The 14,613-nt window shown below is 41.6% G+C and overlaps 1 protein-coding gene across 2 annotated transcripts in view; it reads right to left on the bottom strand.

The window, feature by feature from the left end:
• Positions 1-14,613, bottom strand: part of USP24 (ubiquitin specific peptidase 24) — a 162,731-nt gene that overhangs the window by 60,008 nt on the left and 88,110 nt on the right. For both annotated transcript variants that reach the window (XM_040231059.1, XM_040231060.1), the window contains exons 32-38: positions 12,859-12,956; positions 9,387-9,482; positions 9,042-9,270; positions 8,203-8,362; positions 7,189-7,344; positions 4,934-5,004; positions 3,890-4,050 (exon numbers count right to left, since the gene is read on the bottom strand). In XM_040231059.1, coding sequence (XP_040086993.1) covers positions 3,890-4,050; positions 4,934-5,004; positions 7,189-7,344; positions 8,203-8,362; positions 9,042-9,270; positions 9,387-9,482; positions 12,859-12,956 — 971 coding nt within the window. The remainder of the gene's footprint in view (positions 1-3,889; positions 4,051-4,933; positions 5,005-7,188; positions 7,345-8,202; positions 8,363-9,041; positions 9,271-9,386; positions 9,483-12,858; positions 12,957-14,613) is intronic.

Below are 14,613 nucleotides of genomic sequence, written 5' to 3'. Positions count from 1 at the left end.
ACTGTACAAAAAAGATCGTCATGACCCAGATAATCACGATGGTGTGATCATTCACCTAGAGCCAGATATCCTGGAATGTGAAGTCAAGTGGGCTTTACAAAGCATCACTATGAACAAAGCTAGTGGAGGTGATGGAATTCCAATTGAGCTATTTCAAATTCTAAAATATGATGCTGTCAAAGTGCTGCACACAATATATCAGCAAATTTCGAAAACTCAGCAGTGGTCACAGGACCAGAAAAGGTCAGTTTTCATTCCAATCCCAAAGGAAGGCAATGCCAAAGAATGCTCAAACTACTGCACAATTGCACTCATCTCATGTGCTAGTAAAGTAATGCTCAAAATTCTCCAAGCCAGGCGTCAGCAATACATGAACCATGAACTTCCATATGTTCAAACCGGTTTTAGAAAAGGCAGAGGAACCAGAGATCAAATTGCCAACATCCACTGGATCATCGAAAAAGCAAGAGAGTTCCAGAAAAACATCTATTTCTGCTTTATTGACTATGCCAAAGCCTTTGACTGTGTGGATCACAATAAACTGTGGAAAATTCTTCAAGAGATGGGAATACCAGACCACTTGACCTGCCTCTTGAGAAAGTAGAAACAGTGGCTGACTTCACTTTTTTGGGCTACAAAATCAGTGCAGATGGTGACTGCAGCCATGAAATTAAAAGACGCTTACTCCTTGGAAGAGAAGTTAAGACCAACCTAGACAGCATATTAAAAAGCAGAGACATTACTTTGCCAACAAAGGTCCATCTAATCAAGGCTATGGTTTTTCCAGTAGTCATGTACGGATGTGAGAGTTGGACTATAAAGAAAGCTGAGCACCGAAGAATTGATGCTTCTGAACTGTGGTGTTGGAGAAGACTCTTGAGAATCCCCTGGACTGCAAGGAGACTGGGTGTTCACTGGAAGGACTGATGTTGAACCTGAAACTCCAATACTTTGGCCACCTGATGCAAAGAGCTGATTCATTTGAAAAGACCCAGATGCTGGGAAAGATTAAGGGCACGAGGAGAAGGGGATGACAGAGAATGAGATGGTTGGGTGGCATCACCGACTCAATGGACTTTAGTTTGGGTAAACTCTGGGAGTTGGTGATGGACAGGGAGGCCTGGCGTGCTGCAAATGATGGGGTCGCAAAAAGTCGGACACAACTGAGTGACTGAAATAAACTGAACTGATGGTGAATGGATAAAGAAAGTATGATATATACAAAAAGGAATTATCATTCAGTCTTAAATAGAAATGAAACCCTCACTCACACTATAACATGGATGAACCTTGAAAATGTTATGGTAATTGAAATAAGCTAGATAGAAAAGGACAAACATTGTACGGTTTCACTTTTAAGAGGTACCTAGAATAGTCAAATTTATAGAGAAAGAAAGTAAGTTGGTAGTTGCCGATGCCTGAAGGGAGGAGGGAAATGAATGAGGTATTATTGTTTAATGGGAGAAGATTTTCAGTTTGAGATGATGGAAAAATTCTGGAAACAGACAGTAGTGATGGTTACACAAAAATGTGTATGTACTTAATTTCACTAAGTTACACCCCTAAAACGGGTATAATTGTAAAGTTTATGATATGCATATTCTACCACAGTAAAAGAAAAAAAAATCTAGCAGAAAAAAAAATCATCTACAAGATTGTCTCTGAACTTTCTCATCATGTCCTTTGTCCATTTTTCTATTTAGCTGTTGGTCTTTTGTGGTTTATATCTCTTCATATGTATTATCAAAATTAGCTTGCTGTCTGTCACATATAAGTCTATATAGTTAGTCTAACTGACTTTTGACTCAGGTATATTTTTTTTTCATAGATATTTTTTGAAGTCAAATTTACCAGTCTTGCATTTAGTGATTTCTTACTGGGTACAGACTTGCAGTTTAGAATGCTAAAGAGCTTGGCTGCACAAGGTGAATACACTTAATGTTACTGCACTGTACAGTTAAAAATGGTTAAAATGTTAAATGTTATGTTATGGATCTTCTTGACCCAGGGATCAAACATGGGTCTCCCACACTGCAGGCAGGTTTTTCACTACCTGTGCCACCAGGGAAGCCCCTATGTATATTTTACTACACTTAAAAAAAAAGACCAAGTTTGGTATTCGGAGTTATTGTTGCTGTTTAGTCACTCAGTTGGGCCCGACTCTCTGCGGCCCTGGGGACTGCAACATGCCAGGCTTCCTTGTCCTTCACTATCTCCCAGGGTTTGCTCAAACTCATGTCCATTGAGCCTGTGATGCCGTCCAATCATCTCATCCTCTGTTGTCCCCTTCTCCTCCTGCCCTCAATCTTGCCCAGCATCAGCATCTTTTCCAATGAATAAGCTCTTCAGATCAGGTGGCCAAAGCATTGGAGTTTCAGCATCAGTCTTGCCAACGAATATTCAGGGTTGATTTCCTTTAGGATTGACTGGTTTGATCTCCTTGCTGTCCAAGGGACTCTCAAAAGTCTTCTCTTAACACCACAGTTCAAAAGCGTCAGTTCTTCAGTGCTCAGCTTTCTTTATAGTCCAACTCTCCATACATGAATACTGGAAAAATCATAGCTTTGACCAGATGGACTTTTGTTGGCAAAGTGATGTCTCTGCTTTTTAATACACTGTCTAGGTTTGTCATAGCTTTTCTTCCAAGGAGCAAGTGTATTTTAATTTCATGGCTGCAATCACCATCCACAGTGATTTTGGAGCCCCCAAATAAAGTCTGTCACTGTTTCCATTGTTTTCCCCATCTATTTGCCATGAAGCAATGGGACCAGATGCCATGATCTTAGTTTTTTGAATGCCGAGTTTTAAGCCAGCTTTTTCACTCTCCTCTTTCACCTTTATCAAGGGACTCTTTAGATACTCTGCTTTCTGCCATTAGGATGGTGTCACCTGCATATCCGAGGTTATGAATATTTCTCTTGGCAATCTTGATTCCAGCTTAAGCTTCACCCAGCCCAGCATTTCACATGTTGTACTCTGCCACTTCAGCATTCTTGCCTTGAGAACCCCATGAACAGTATGAAAAGGCAAAGAGATACAACACTGAAAGATGAACCCCCCAGGATGGTAGATATCCAATATGATACTGGAGAAGAATGGAGAAAGAGATCCAGAAGGAATGAAGAGGCTGAGCTGAAGTGGAAGTGATGCCCAATTGTGGATGCGTCTGGTGTATTTGGAGTAGCTCTAACATTTCTACCAAGGGCTCTAATTTATAAAGCATATACAAAGGAAAATATATACTGATTTCACCAATCTCTGTGGTGTCTTCTAAGCCCCAGAGCAAGGGCTTGCTGGTAAAGTTGAGCTCGAAATGCGGCTTAAACTTGAGGTCAATGTGGGATTTCTGACTTCCCAGCCTGAGCCTACACTGGGGCACCCTTGTAGGCAGGCTTGCCTCAGGAGGTAAGATGGGGCAGACAAAATGGTTTTACTCAAGTCTCTGAACCTAGACCACAAGCCTCCTTCCATGTCCAGGATGTATAAACCCAAGAAAAAGCTAGAAGGATACCCTAGTACCTCTAGACATGGAATTATAAAGTATGCTAAAAATGTGATGTACAGGTGTGAACTCTTTACACAGTGATCTGGCTCGAATAATGCAGTTTCTCAACCACCAGGTGAGTCTTCTTTTTGAGGTAGGTGGACCAGGTAGGGTGGAGGTAGAAGGTGGGGTGGTGGAGAGAAAGAAAGCCTGGTATTGTTTCTTCTAACTCTTTGGTCCTAAATGGGAGGAAAACCTGAAATGCCTTCTTTCAAGGTATACATGCTGGAAGAGAGAAGGAGAGATTCTGTCATCTCAGTCATACACTGTGGCCTGTAGGGGAGCAGTACACAAATCATTACTCCCTCTCTGTATGACGTGAACGTTTTCATCTTTATTACATACCTCTGATTGACTCCTCGCATGATACTGGTTGGGGACCAGAGAGGCAGCTGAGCAGTGAGAATCACACCCAGCAGAAACTGATTTGGCTTCTGCACATCTGGGTGGGCTGAAGTATCTGTCTGACTCAGAGTATACAGTTGATCGCAGGCAACACGGCGAATCTGAAATCACATTTTTAGTGGCCAAGGATGTACATCAACCAACACATAGACTGCTTAAAAAATGGTTTTCCTCCTAAGTCCATACTCTGAATGACGCTATAAGGGTGTGAGCATTTCAGTCAGTAAAGTTTACACTGAATAAACTAGGGCTAATTTAAATCAAGTGTGGTCTGGGTACTGATTTCCCAAATTATTCTAGTACTGTATTCTACTCAGATGGTAAAGAATCTGCCTACAATGCGGGAGACCTGGGTTTGATCCCTGGTTGGGAAGATCCCCTGGAGGAGGGCATGGCAACCCACTCCTGTATTCTTGCCTGGAAAATCCCCATGGACAGAGGAGCCTGGTAGGCTACAGCCCATGGAGCTGCCAAGAGTCAGACATGACTGAGTGTCTAAGCACAGCACATTCTACTCTAATCAGCAGGCTTATAATTTAATGCAAATGAAAATTAGAAAAAAAAAACCCCAAAAACCTCTTCTTCATGTGTCTCAGAGTTAATTTCCAAGGTCATGTATGAAAATGAGAATTCTAAGATCTAATGAAAGTTCATGGCTTGAAGTTGGTCTTTCTTGATTTGGGCCAACAAGTTAATGTTTAATGTTGGCTGACATGGCCAGCTATGGATGTTGAACACTGTAAGATTTTGTTTGTTATAAACAAACACAAGTTGATCACGTGTTGATCACTTTCACTTCCGGTGAAAACCAGACAAGGAAGGAAGGTGCGAGTCTAAGCGGTCACTGTCATAGTGGCCTGCAGCGCGCGGTACGACTCCCCAAGGGGCCTGGCACCACTCCATCTGCAGCCACCACACTGCCGCAGGCGTCCAGGAGACCAGGCAGAGTAAGGCCAACAGGGTTTTGTATAAAGTGATCCTTACCTCAGCACTTGGCGATCCAAGCAGAATATCGATGATAAAATCAGCAACACAGGGCAAGTTATAGAAAGAGGCTGATGGTAAGAATAAGGGGAATGGGGGCAGGGGAGGAAACTAAGTTAGGAAATACATTTTCAAAATTTCAGAAGTTTTGAATAATTTCTTACCCTTAACTATTGTAGACATCATCTCTTCTTCCACACAGAATCAAATTTAGCACCTCCATAACTGCCCCCGTGAGCATCTAAGGTGCTCGGGAGCAGGACTGTGTCCAAGAAATTGTACCCTCACTCTTCCCCACAATCTCCTGTGCTTACTGGTGACAGAACAAATATGTCTTGCTTTGATAAACTATCAATACCTCTGAACTATAAAATGTACTCTACAATAAACTTACAAATGATAAAAAAGCTTGAAGTTATAATTTTTCTCATCCTGATTTGAAAATATTTCTACAATCAAACAATTATAGGAAACTGAACTAAAAGTATGGCTTACGCTCAACAGTATTTCACAGTGACTTAGACTTCTCATATATAAGCCTTTAAAAGCAAATCTGACCAAAGTAAATCATTTTTGATACTGTAGTGTCAAATTTTTGATACTTTACTGTCCCACAAACATGTAACTTTTTCTATATGTTTATCTTAATATCGTATACGATGAATTTGGATCTTATACTGAATAACACATAATGATCACCAATTCTATGTAACAAGCAGTCTGAACCAGTAATAATAGTAATGAATTGGGCTCCACGTATTGGTACAATTTTTAGAAGTCAAGTTGTTAAGACCTCATCTCCAAATAAGTATTTATTGAGGGCCTACTACACACCACACAGTGTTTGGGTGTTAAGGATTCATTAGGAAACAAATGGGACAAAAGTCTCTGTTCTTATGGAGCTTACCATCTAGGTGGGGAAGGGATAATGACAATAAACATGATAAGCAGAGAAATTTTACTGTATGCTGTACAGTGATAAGTGATAGAGAAAAAAAAAACAACAAAGAGTTTATAGGTGAATGCTAGGAGAGGTGAGGACTGTGATTTCTCTAAAAAAAGGTGGAGGAAGTGGGAATAGCTAGTGCAAGGGCCCTGAGGCAGGCATGTGCCTGAGTGTCAGGGAACAGCTAGGAAGCCAGGGTGGCTGAAGCACGGTGGGTGAGGCAGGGAGTGCAGGCGGTGACGGCACACAGGCATCACGGGAGTGGATGGCATCAGGCCTGGAAGGCCGCAGGGAAGATCTGGCTTTCACTTAATGTGAACTGAGGCCACTGCAAGGCTGTAAATAGTGGAGTGATACGATCTGACTTACATTTCAGCAGGTCCACTCTGGTTACTCTGTGGAGAATAAACTGCAAGGGTAGAAGCAGGGAGATTAGTCAGAGCACTGCTGCTATAATCAAGGTAAGAGACGATGGAGGAGCAGAGGGTACTAACAGCAAAGGTGGTCTAAGGGGTGGAATCCAGGTAGAGTCTGAAGAAGGATGTGTGGGTAGATTAGAAGTAGGGTGTAAAGAGAGGAATGCTGGAGTAGGATGACTCCAAGAACAAAAACCACCATTAATTAAGATGGGCACTCTCTTGGGTGGTGTAGGCCAGACCAGTGTTCAGTTCTGGACATGTTAAGTTCAGGAAGTCTATTATATCTAAGTAGAGATGTCAGGGGAGGGGCCCAGGTCACAGAGCCAAATTTAGGTGTTACCGACACATAGGGAATTTAAGGCTGTGAACGTGGATGTGATTACACGAATGAGTGATTATGAGAGTAAGTGTAGGCAGAGGGAAAAAAGTGACCAGGGACTGAGCCCTGGGGAATCTAATGCTAAAAATATGTTTAGCAACAGCCCCAGTTTATCAAAACCAACAATAAAGATAAAAGAATAAATCTTAAGTTTCATAATTTTTAATACTGGAGTTGTTATCAGTTTAGGGATTGATACATAATTCTACTTTTATAGCTTATGATCTACAACCTTGGCTTGTTTTAATTCCTCCAACAGATGGTAAGCTCTCCTGGACAGTAGACATACTGCCTTTGTAACATCAACTGTGGAACCGTGTATACAGAGGTGCTCAATAAATACTTGTTCAGAATTTAAGTACTCTAGCACTATTCTTACCTATTCCACATGCCAACTTTCCCCTTTTCCATTTCTATTAATATGACCTTATCTATGAAGGGATATAAATAACTCCCAACAGAAACCTGGCTGTTTCCTAAAACACGAATGGCAAGCAGGCCTCCTGCATACCCAGCTGTTGGCTCCGAAGCTGCAGGCAGGTGACAAGAAGCGACAAAGCCTCTCCAGCAATCAGTGAGTCTTTGGTAGACACGGACTGCTGTCGTACACAGATGCCTGCGTGCAAGGCCACTGGGTCCCCTTCACTTCCAGAGCTGCAATTGCTTCCTGGAAACATACAAAAGGAAGGTTACTGAAGGGTTACTGTGGATCCCACAGGACCCTAGAGACTATAACCCTTTAATGTGTCCATAATCCTCAAGTGAAGGTAAAGAGTTCAAGAAGACACTTTGGTCTAAGAAACAAGAGAGAATTAATCATTTACTTTGACCTCCACTGCTTTCTTTGTACTTAAAACACATTTGGAAGCACTGAAAAATACATTTATGACGAAAAACTAGTTTCAGGTGCCAGAAGCAAAAACAGTGCAATTTTGGAGGCATGTGGGAGTCTTTCTGGGTTATTAGAAATACTCCTTATCTTGATCTAATGGGTTACACTTATGTAAAAACCCTAAAACTCCTGTACATTTAACATTTCTGCCCTTTACTGTGTGTATGTCAAACAGTTTAAAAGCTCTATTATTAGTGAGTTATATACAGAGCAGGGAAACCAAATGAAGCTGAGAAATAAAGCTATTTATAAAGACCTAACAGAAAATAACAAACCAAACCAAGAAAATGATTTTTCCAGGTAAATATTCTAAATGAATTTTTATTACAGCCATAATTATTGGCCTCATGACACTTTTATACTCAGCAAGCTAAAACTCTGCTTGGTTTCTCTATTTATTTTGCATTTATACACTTTTTTATATGACATATATAAATGATGTTTATACATACATGCATACTTGAATAGGCACAAATCTTGAGGGTTTATTTAGCTTGATGAATTTCTGTTCATGCTCAAAAGCAAGAGAAGAGGCTTTCTTCTTTCTGTGACCCTGAATAACCTATACAAAGATGATTCTTACAGCTACTTTCTGTTCAATATTCTAATTATTTTGTCCTTCTTAATCAGTACCTGAACTGCTGAGTCTGTTTCGAATTCCAGCAGGAAACAGAGAATTACTTTCTTTAATTGGTTGGCTACTCCCAACGAGGTCAAGCCGTCCTGCAGCTGCAGCCCATGACAGTCGCATGAAGCAAGCCACAGTAGATGTGAAGTCACTGACTGCCATCGTCTAAGGAAGCAAGAAAGAGCGCTGTGAGTACTTAAACACGTCCCACTGGCTTCAGTAACCTCCTCTTGGTCTCCACTTGCAGTCTCATTTCCCTCCAATATCATCTACAAGACAGACAGCCTTTTTCATGCTTCTGTACTGTTCAAAGACTTACAACTGCCTCTCTGCTACTCACAGCAGAGACCCTGCTCTCCAGGTTCTGGCTTCAAATCACCCATTCTGCTGTCACCATTTCCCCTCTTCACACACAGCATCTGGTCTATGTGAGCCACCATGTGACCTCCTACACAGGCTTCTTTTCTAATTGCTCCCACCTTCCCTTTTACCTGAACAACTTTCCTCTCTCTAAATGAATCCATGGATATGGGATCCCTACCTATTCTTAAAGGCTTAGCCCCTCCTACATGGAATCCTGTGACAGCCGCACGTGAAGATGACTATTCCATTCCTCTTAAGCCCTGTAGAATGTCTTGCTTTGGTAGTCTTCTTACAACAATTGATGTTTTCCAGCTGAATTACAGTGAACTCTACACTAGTTGATCTCTTTCTTACTTACTGTAAGCTCCTTGAGGATGATACTCACATCAATAATTTTTATATCTGCATAGGCCCTCCCCACCAGCGGTGCCTTCTGTAAAGGAGGCCCTTGGGACTTCTTGAACAAACACAAGTCACTTACTTGTATTGCGACTCGTGCAGCAGGAATGATCTCCTCAACTCTGATGGAAGATCGGTCAGACACTGACACCTGTCGGTAGGATGACTTCTCTGGGGTGCCACATAAGGACATTTGCCTGCTCGTCTGCCGGCTGACATTTCGGAATGGGCGAGAAGAAAGTGCTTCTATGCCGTCTTTGGTGAGGTCTTCATCCAATAAGGTTGGCAACGTTTGTCCCACAAGTAAAAATCTTAAAAGGAAATAAGCTAGGCTAAGCCAAGGTCATTTCATACTATGTTTAAAGGATGGGATCTGGAAGAAAGAGTCAAGAATAGCCATCTGAGAGTAATCAATAGATTTACGTACCTTGCCAGTTGTAGACAGATGGAATAAACGCCCTGCCTTGTTTCATAGTCTACTTCTGATGGGATGGAATCCCTCTGCATGACATTTACAACCAAACTTCAAAAGAAAGAAAAAAGAAAAGACAGGATATTTAAGACTTCTGTTTCTTCCATAGGCAATTTTCTATAAGTAGTTTGAAAGTGAAAGTGAAGTCGCTCAGTTGTGTCTGACTTTGCGACCCCATGGACTGTATCCTATCAGGCTCCTCTGTCCATGGGATTTTCCAGACAAGAGTGCTGGAGTGGATTGCCATTTCCTTCTCCAGGGGATCTTCCCGACCCAGGAATTGAACATGGGTCTCCCGCATTGCAGGCAGATGCTTTACGGTCTAAGCCACTAGGGAAGCTCTCCATATAAGTAGTTTAATGCTTATCAATTACTTAAAATTCTTACATGATCCTTACATATAAATGGATCACAACGGTTTCTTATGGTACCTATAACCTTCCTGGTTCAGAATTAAAATCAGACTCCTTTCTTAGCAAAAAAGATAACCAATACAGAGTGTTTAGATAGTTTTCCTTCTCACTAACTTCTATTGAGTTCCCCAATCAACTGCTATCTTGGTATTAGAAGAGCTATCACTTCAAAAGTATATCCAGAATTGGTGTATTCTACAAAGCTTGTTTTTCACATCTACTATCACCTACATTGCTGTAAAAGCTTCCCAACTCTTCTTGCTTATTCTCTTGAAGCTTCACCTCCAAAATCTATTCTCAAAAGATCAACCAGAATGATCCCTTAAAAATGGAGGTTACCATGGGATTCCTCTGGACAAAATCCTCCCATAGTTTCCTATTTCCTTCACAGTAGCCTGTAAAATCCTGCATACCCTGACCTCTGGGTATCTCTGTAGCCTCACACCCCCTACCCTTCTCCCCTCACTCAGCCCCAACCACACTAGCCCCCTGCTGGCTTTTACAGACACCAGGTCGACCCTCACAGGGGCTCGCGCTGGATGCTCCTCTGGACAGCTTTCTCCGGCATCTCCAGATCTTGCTCCCTCACCTCCTTTGGGTCTTTGTAAAATATCCCCCCATCAGTGAAGTGTTCTCTGATCACTCCACTGAACAAACCCTCCCCCTACCCAGCTGCCCTACCCACCCGCTCTTCTTTGTCTTATTTTGCTCTACAGCTTTTATCACCACCTGACATACACTTTTACTTCGTTACTGTCTTCCCTTCTAGACGACCATCTTCACAAGGACGTGGACTATTGTTTTACCGACGCACTGCTCTGTTTCTAGTACTCGGAACGATGCCTAGCATGTACACTGACACTCAGAAATAAGCCAGAATCAAAAGGCCTTTGTTGGCATAGCTCTGTAACTGGCTGAGTGATCTGAAATGAGTTTTCACCCTCTATTTCCACTTCTGTTTCTAGTCCCCTTGATCTCTGCAAGGTCTCACCCAAGCTCTCTTCCCTAAAGGCCTCCAACAGAATTCCTTCAATTACCCTCTGCTCACTCTTTTCTTTCCTGAAGGAGACGGCAGACCTACTTTCTTTATGGAACATATCTTCCAACTGCAGTGGAACTTAGCCCCATTGATTGATTGCCCCCCTTTATCTTTTTCTTTTCTTTTTCATTGGCCTTTAGTCAGCTCACAATGAGAACCAAGGCTCCTCCAAGTTAAAATCAAAACGGAAAGCAAACTTTCTCTTCAGTTATCCTATCCTTCAAACTTCGGTCACCTCCTTTTCTCTCACTCATATGGTAGAGATTTCCACTTACTGATTCTGCTTCCCAGCCTTTCACTTGCCAGGGTCTCAGGCTGCAAGGCTTTCTTTCCTTATACACGATGCCTCCTTGAACATCAGTGCCATTCTCCACTTCTCTCAAGGGCATCATGTCCAAACCATCCCCTTCATGTGACTCACAGAGATCTTTTGCACAATCAAACTCACTTCTCTTGACTTTCTCAGTTTCCTCCATCTTATCTTCATTCCCCATAAGGACTAAAGAGTTATCATTCACTCATTCTTCCAAGCTAGAAATCATAGGGCCATTTTAAAAATGTTTCCTCCTCTGTATCTGTGCTTCCCAGGTGGTTCAGTGGTAAAGAATCCACTTGCCAATGCAGAAGACACAGGTTTGATCCCTGCATTGGGAAGATCTCCTGGAGAAGGAAATGGCAACCCACTCCACTATATTATTGCCTGGGAAATCCTATGGCCAGAGGAGCCTGGTGAGCTACAGTCCAAGGAGTCACAAAAGCTGGACATGACTTAGAGACTAAACAGCAACGACAATCTTCCATCTAATCATAAAGACTTTTCTACTTCATCTTAAAAATGTCCCTCTACCACTGTCCCAAATTTAGAACCTGTCATCTCTTCTCTGGAGCACTGTAACAGTTCTTACAGTTCTCCCTGCCTCCAGTCTCTTCCACCTGCGTTCATCTTTTCTACTGCAGTCAGAGTAACTGTTCTAGCTAACTCCTGGCTTAGACACCTTCTGTTTTTACAAGGTAATGCTGAAATTCCTCAGTATGACCCCCTATTCACAATCTTTCTCCTTTGTCCTTTGCTCTAGTCTCACCAGGCAACTTTAGTTCCCAAGACAGTCCCGTGCTTCCATGCTTTCCCTCATCCCCACCTCTCCTCTGGCTGAGAATGTCCTTCCCCCCTTAATTACCTAGAGAATGGTGACTCATCTGTTTCCAGCTCACATGTCACTTTCTGGGAAAGTGAAAGTGAAAGTGAAGTCGCTCAGTCAAGTCCGACCCTTAGCGACCCCATGGACTGCAGCCCACCAGGCTCCTCCGTCCCTGGGATTCTCCAGGCAAGAACACTGGAGTGGGCTGCCATTTCCTTCTCCAATGCAGGAAAGTGAAAAGTGAAAGTGAAGTCGCTCAGTCGTGTCTGACCCTTAGCGACCTCATGGACTGCAGCCTACCAGGCACCTCCATCCATGGGATTTTCCAGGCAAGAGTACTGGAGTGGGGTATTACCCCAAGCAAATCTTACCATTTTAACCACTGCTTTCTTCCCCACTTCATCCCACAAAGCACCTTCTATAAGCCTCTGTTTCAATACCTGCAATAACCATTTGTTATTCTTTGTTAAACCCTGAGGCTCTCAAGGGCAGGGATAATATCTTCCCCCAGCGCTAATGCCTTGCACAACAAGATTACTAAGAATCAGATCCACCTTATCTCAAACTGATGTGGGAGTGACCAGAAACAGCACAGTCTCCTCTCCTCTTGAGAATTTCCCCCACCACTAAAGGGGAAAGACACATGCTTCTGTAAGTTTTCCAAATAATCAAAAGTCATTAAAACATTTAAAAATATTCTCATTCCTTCTTATTACAACTCCTATAATACTTCAAATCATGTCTTGTAGGCATAAATAAGGCCTGGCAGGAGAAATTAACTAAAATAACTCTATTCATTTTCTGTAATTCATATAATACAATATTGAAACTCTAACCTCAAACCTCCTGCTTTGAGGAAGTTCTCACAAAACGATTTTGCACAATTTCTTGCCATGTCATCATCAGCTGTTGGCATGAGTTTGGAGCTTAGAACCTTGGAAAAAAGAAAAAGCACAATTAATCATCCCAACATTTCCAGTAGAAATTATTCCTTTAACCAAGTAAAGCAATCAGACAACTTGAGTCAGAATCTCTTTAACTGCTCTTTCTACCTCCAGTAGTAGAAGGAGGCTGATGTTTCACAAATAGCTCCATTTACTTAGCATGAAAAATCTTTCTGTTTTTAGAGAGCTAGTATGCTCCTCTTTCATGAAACCAGCAAAAGTGAATGTCTCAGGCTCCAGACCTGCCTAAGAGCAGGTAACATTATGTGTTAAGCAGATATGTTCTAAAAAAAGTATATAAACTGAAATTTTATAACAGTCCATTTATTATAAATGCTGGATGAGTTTCCTGATAATGATTCTAACTCCTATTTACTCAGCAACTGTCTACAAGGTACTAGGCATAAGATGAAGTACTCACTTTGCTTTGTCTCTTAATCTCGCTCTGTAAGGCGCAGGTATTTTATTCTACAGGGAAAGACTGAGGCCTGTTATATGACCTCCCACCTGTGGTCACACAGTTAGAATCTGAGTCTAGATGGGTCTCACTCTAACATCCATGCCCTTTTTTACGGCACAGTAGTGTCCACCTAAAGGAAACTATTTTCACATAAACAATCATCCTATAGTATGAGACTACAAATTCAGCTCACATCCTAGTTTTACCACCGACTAGTCAAGAGATCTCGCATACGTAATTTTCCTTTTTGCCGCAGTTTTCTCATTGGGTAAATGAGGACAATAATTATCTCTCCCAGAGTATTGTTTGTAAGTAAGATAACACAAACTTAAGGTGCTTAGTATAAGCACTGGCACAAGACAAGTGCCCAGGAAACAACTGCTTATTTAGTTATGACTTAAATTTTTTAAAGCTCATAGCCTTAGTTTTCCCAAGGTTTTAATCTAGATGTAATTCAAGATCCTTTCTTTATTAAAAAAAAAAAATCTGCTTCTATGAACTTATTAGTAATTTTAGGAGCTTAGATTCTTAATGTGATATTTTTGTCTAAAGATGCTTTCTTCCTAAGTTGCCCTTTGGGAAACTGGTTTGCCAGCTTCAGATCACAAGCATCATTCAGGAGAATGGGAACCTTCTGCTATCCTAACCCTTTCTAAGTGTCGACAGCCATAGGCACACACTCCCCATGCTTAATGGACAGCAATTTAGTGAGGGTGAAAGGTTTTTCCAAAGGAATGGGTACTTGGAATATCCACTCTGAATTTCCCTAGAAGCCAAACATAAGTTAAAGATCGAAATGCAAGGACATTAACCTTTCAGGTAACAGTAAAAAGAAGTGCTTTGGGGGTGTTATGGTTTCTACATTTTTTATAGAGCAAAAGGCAACCTATCAGAGGCATTCCCAGTTAATCTGAAGTTCTAAAATAAGACTGGGGATGATTTATACAGTCCTTTGGCTCTAAGATAATGCAATCTAAGTAGCTGATGACAAACCAGACCCACTGCTGGGTCATTCTGATTTTCAGGGTGCTCTCAAATGTGGGTGTTAAGATTTATACCTTAACTTTCTGAGACAATCATTCAAAAGCAGATAACAAGTCTGGCAGCAATGCAAGATACAAATTTTATAAGACTGAATTAGCCAAAAATTTCTAGGTAATTTTCTGTTTTGGAATACTATATGTATT

This window comes from Oryx dammah, unplaced genomic scaffold (genome assembly GCF_014754425.2).
Source record: "Oryx dammah isolate SB20612 unplaced genomic scaffold, SCBI_Odam_1.1 HiC_scaffold_28, whole genome shotgun sequence".
NCBI classification, from domain to species: Eukaryota; Metazoa; Chordata; class Mammalia; order Artiodactyla; family Bovidae; genus Oryx; species Oryx dammah.
The sequence above is the reverse complement of the archived record's forward strand: the minus strand, read 5'-3'. Positions and strand labels throughout refer to the sequence as shown.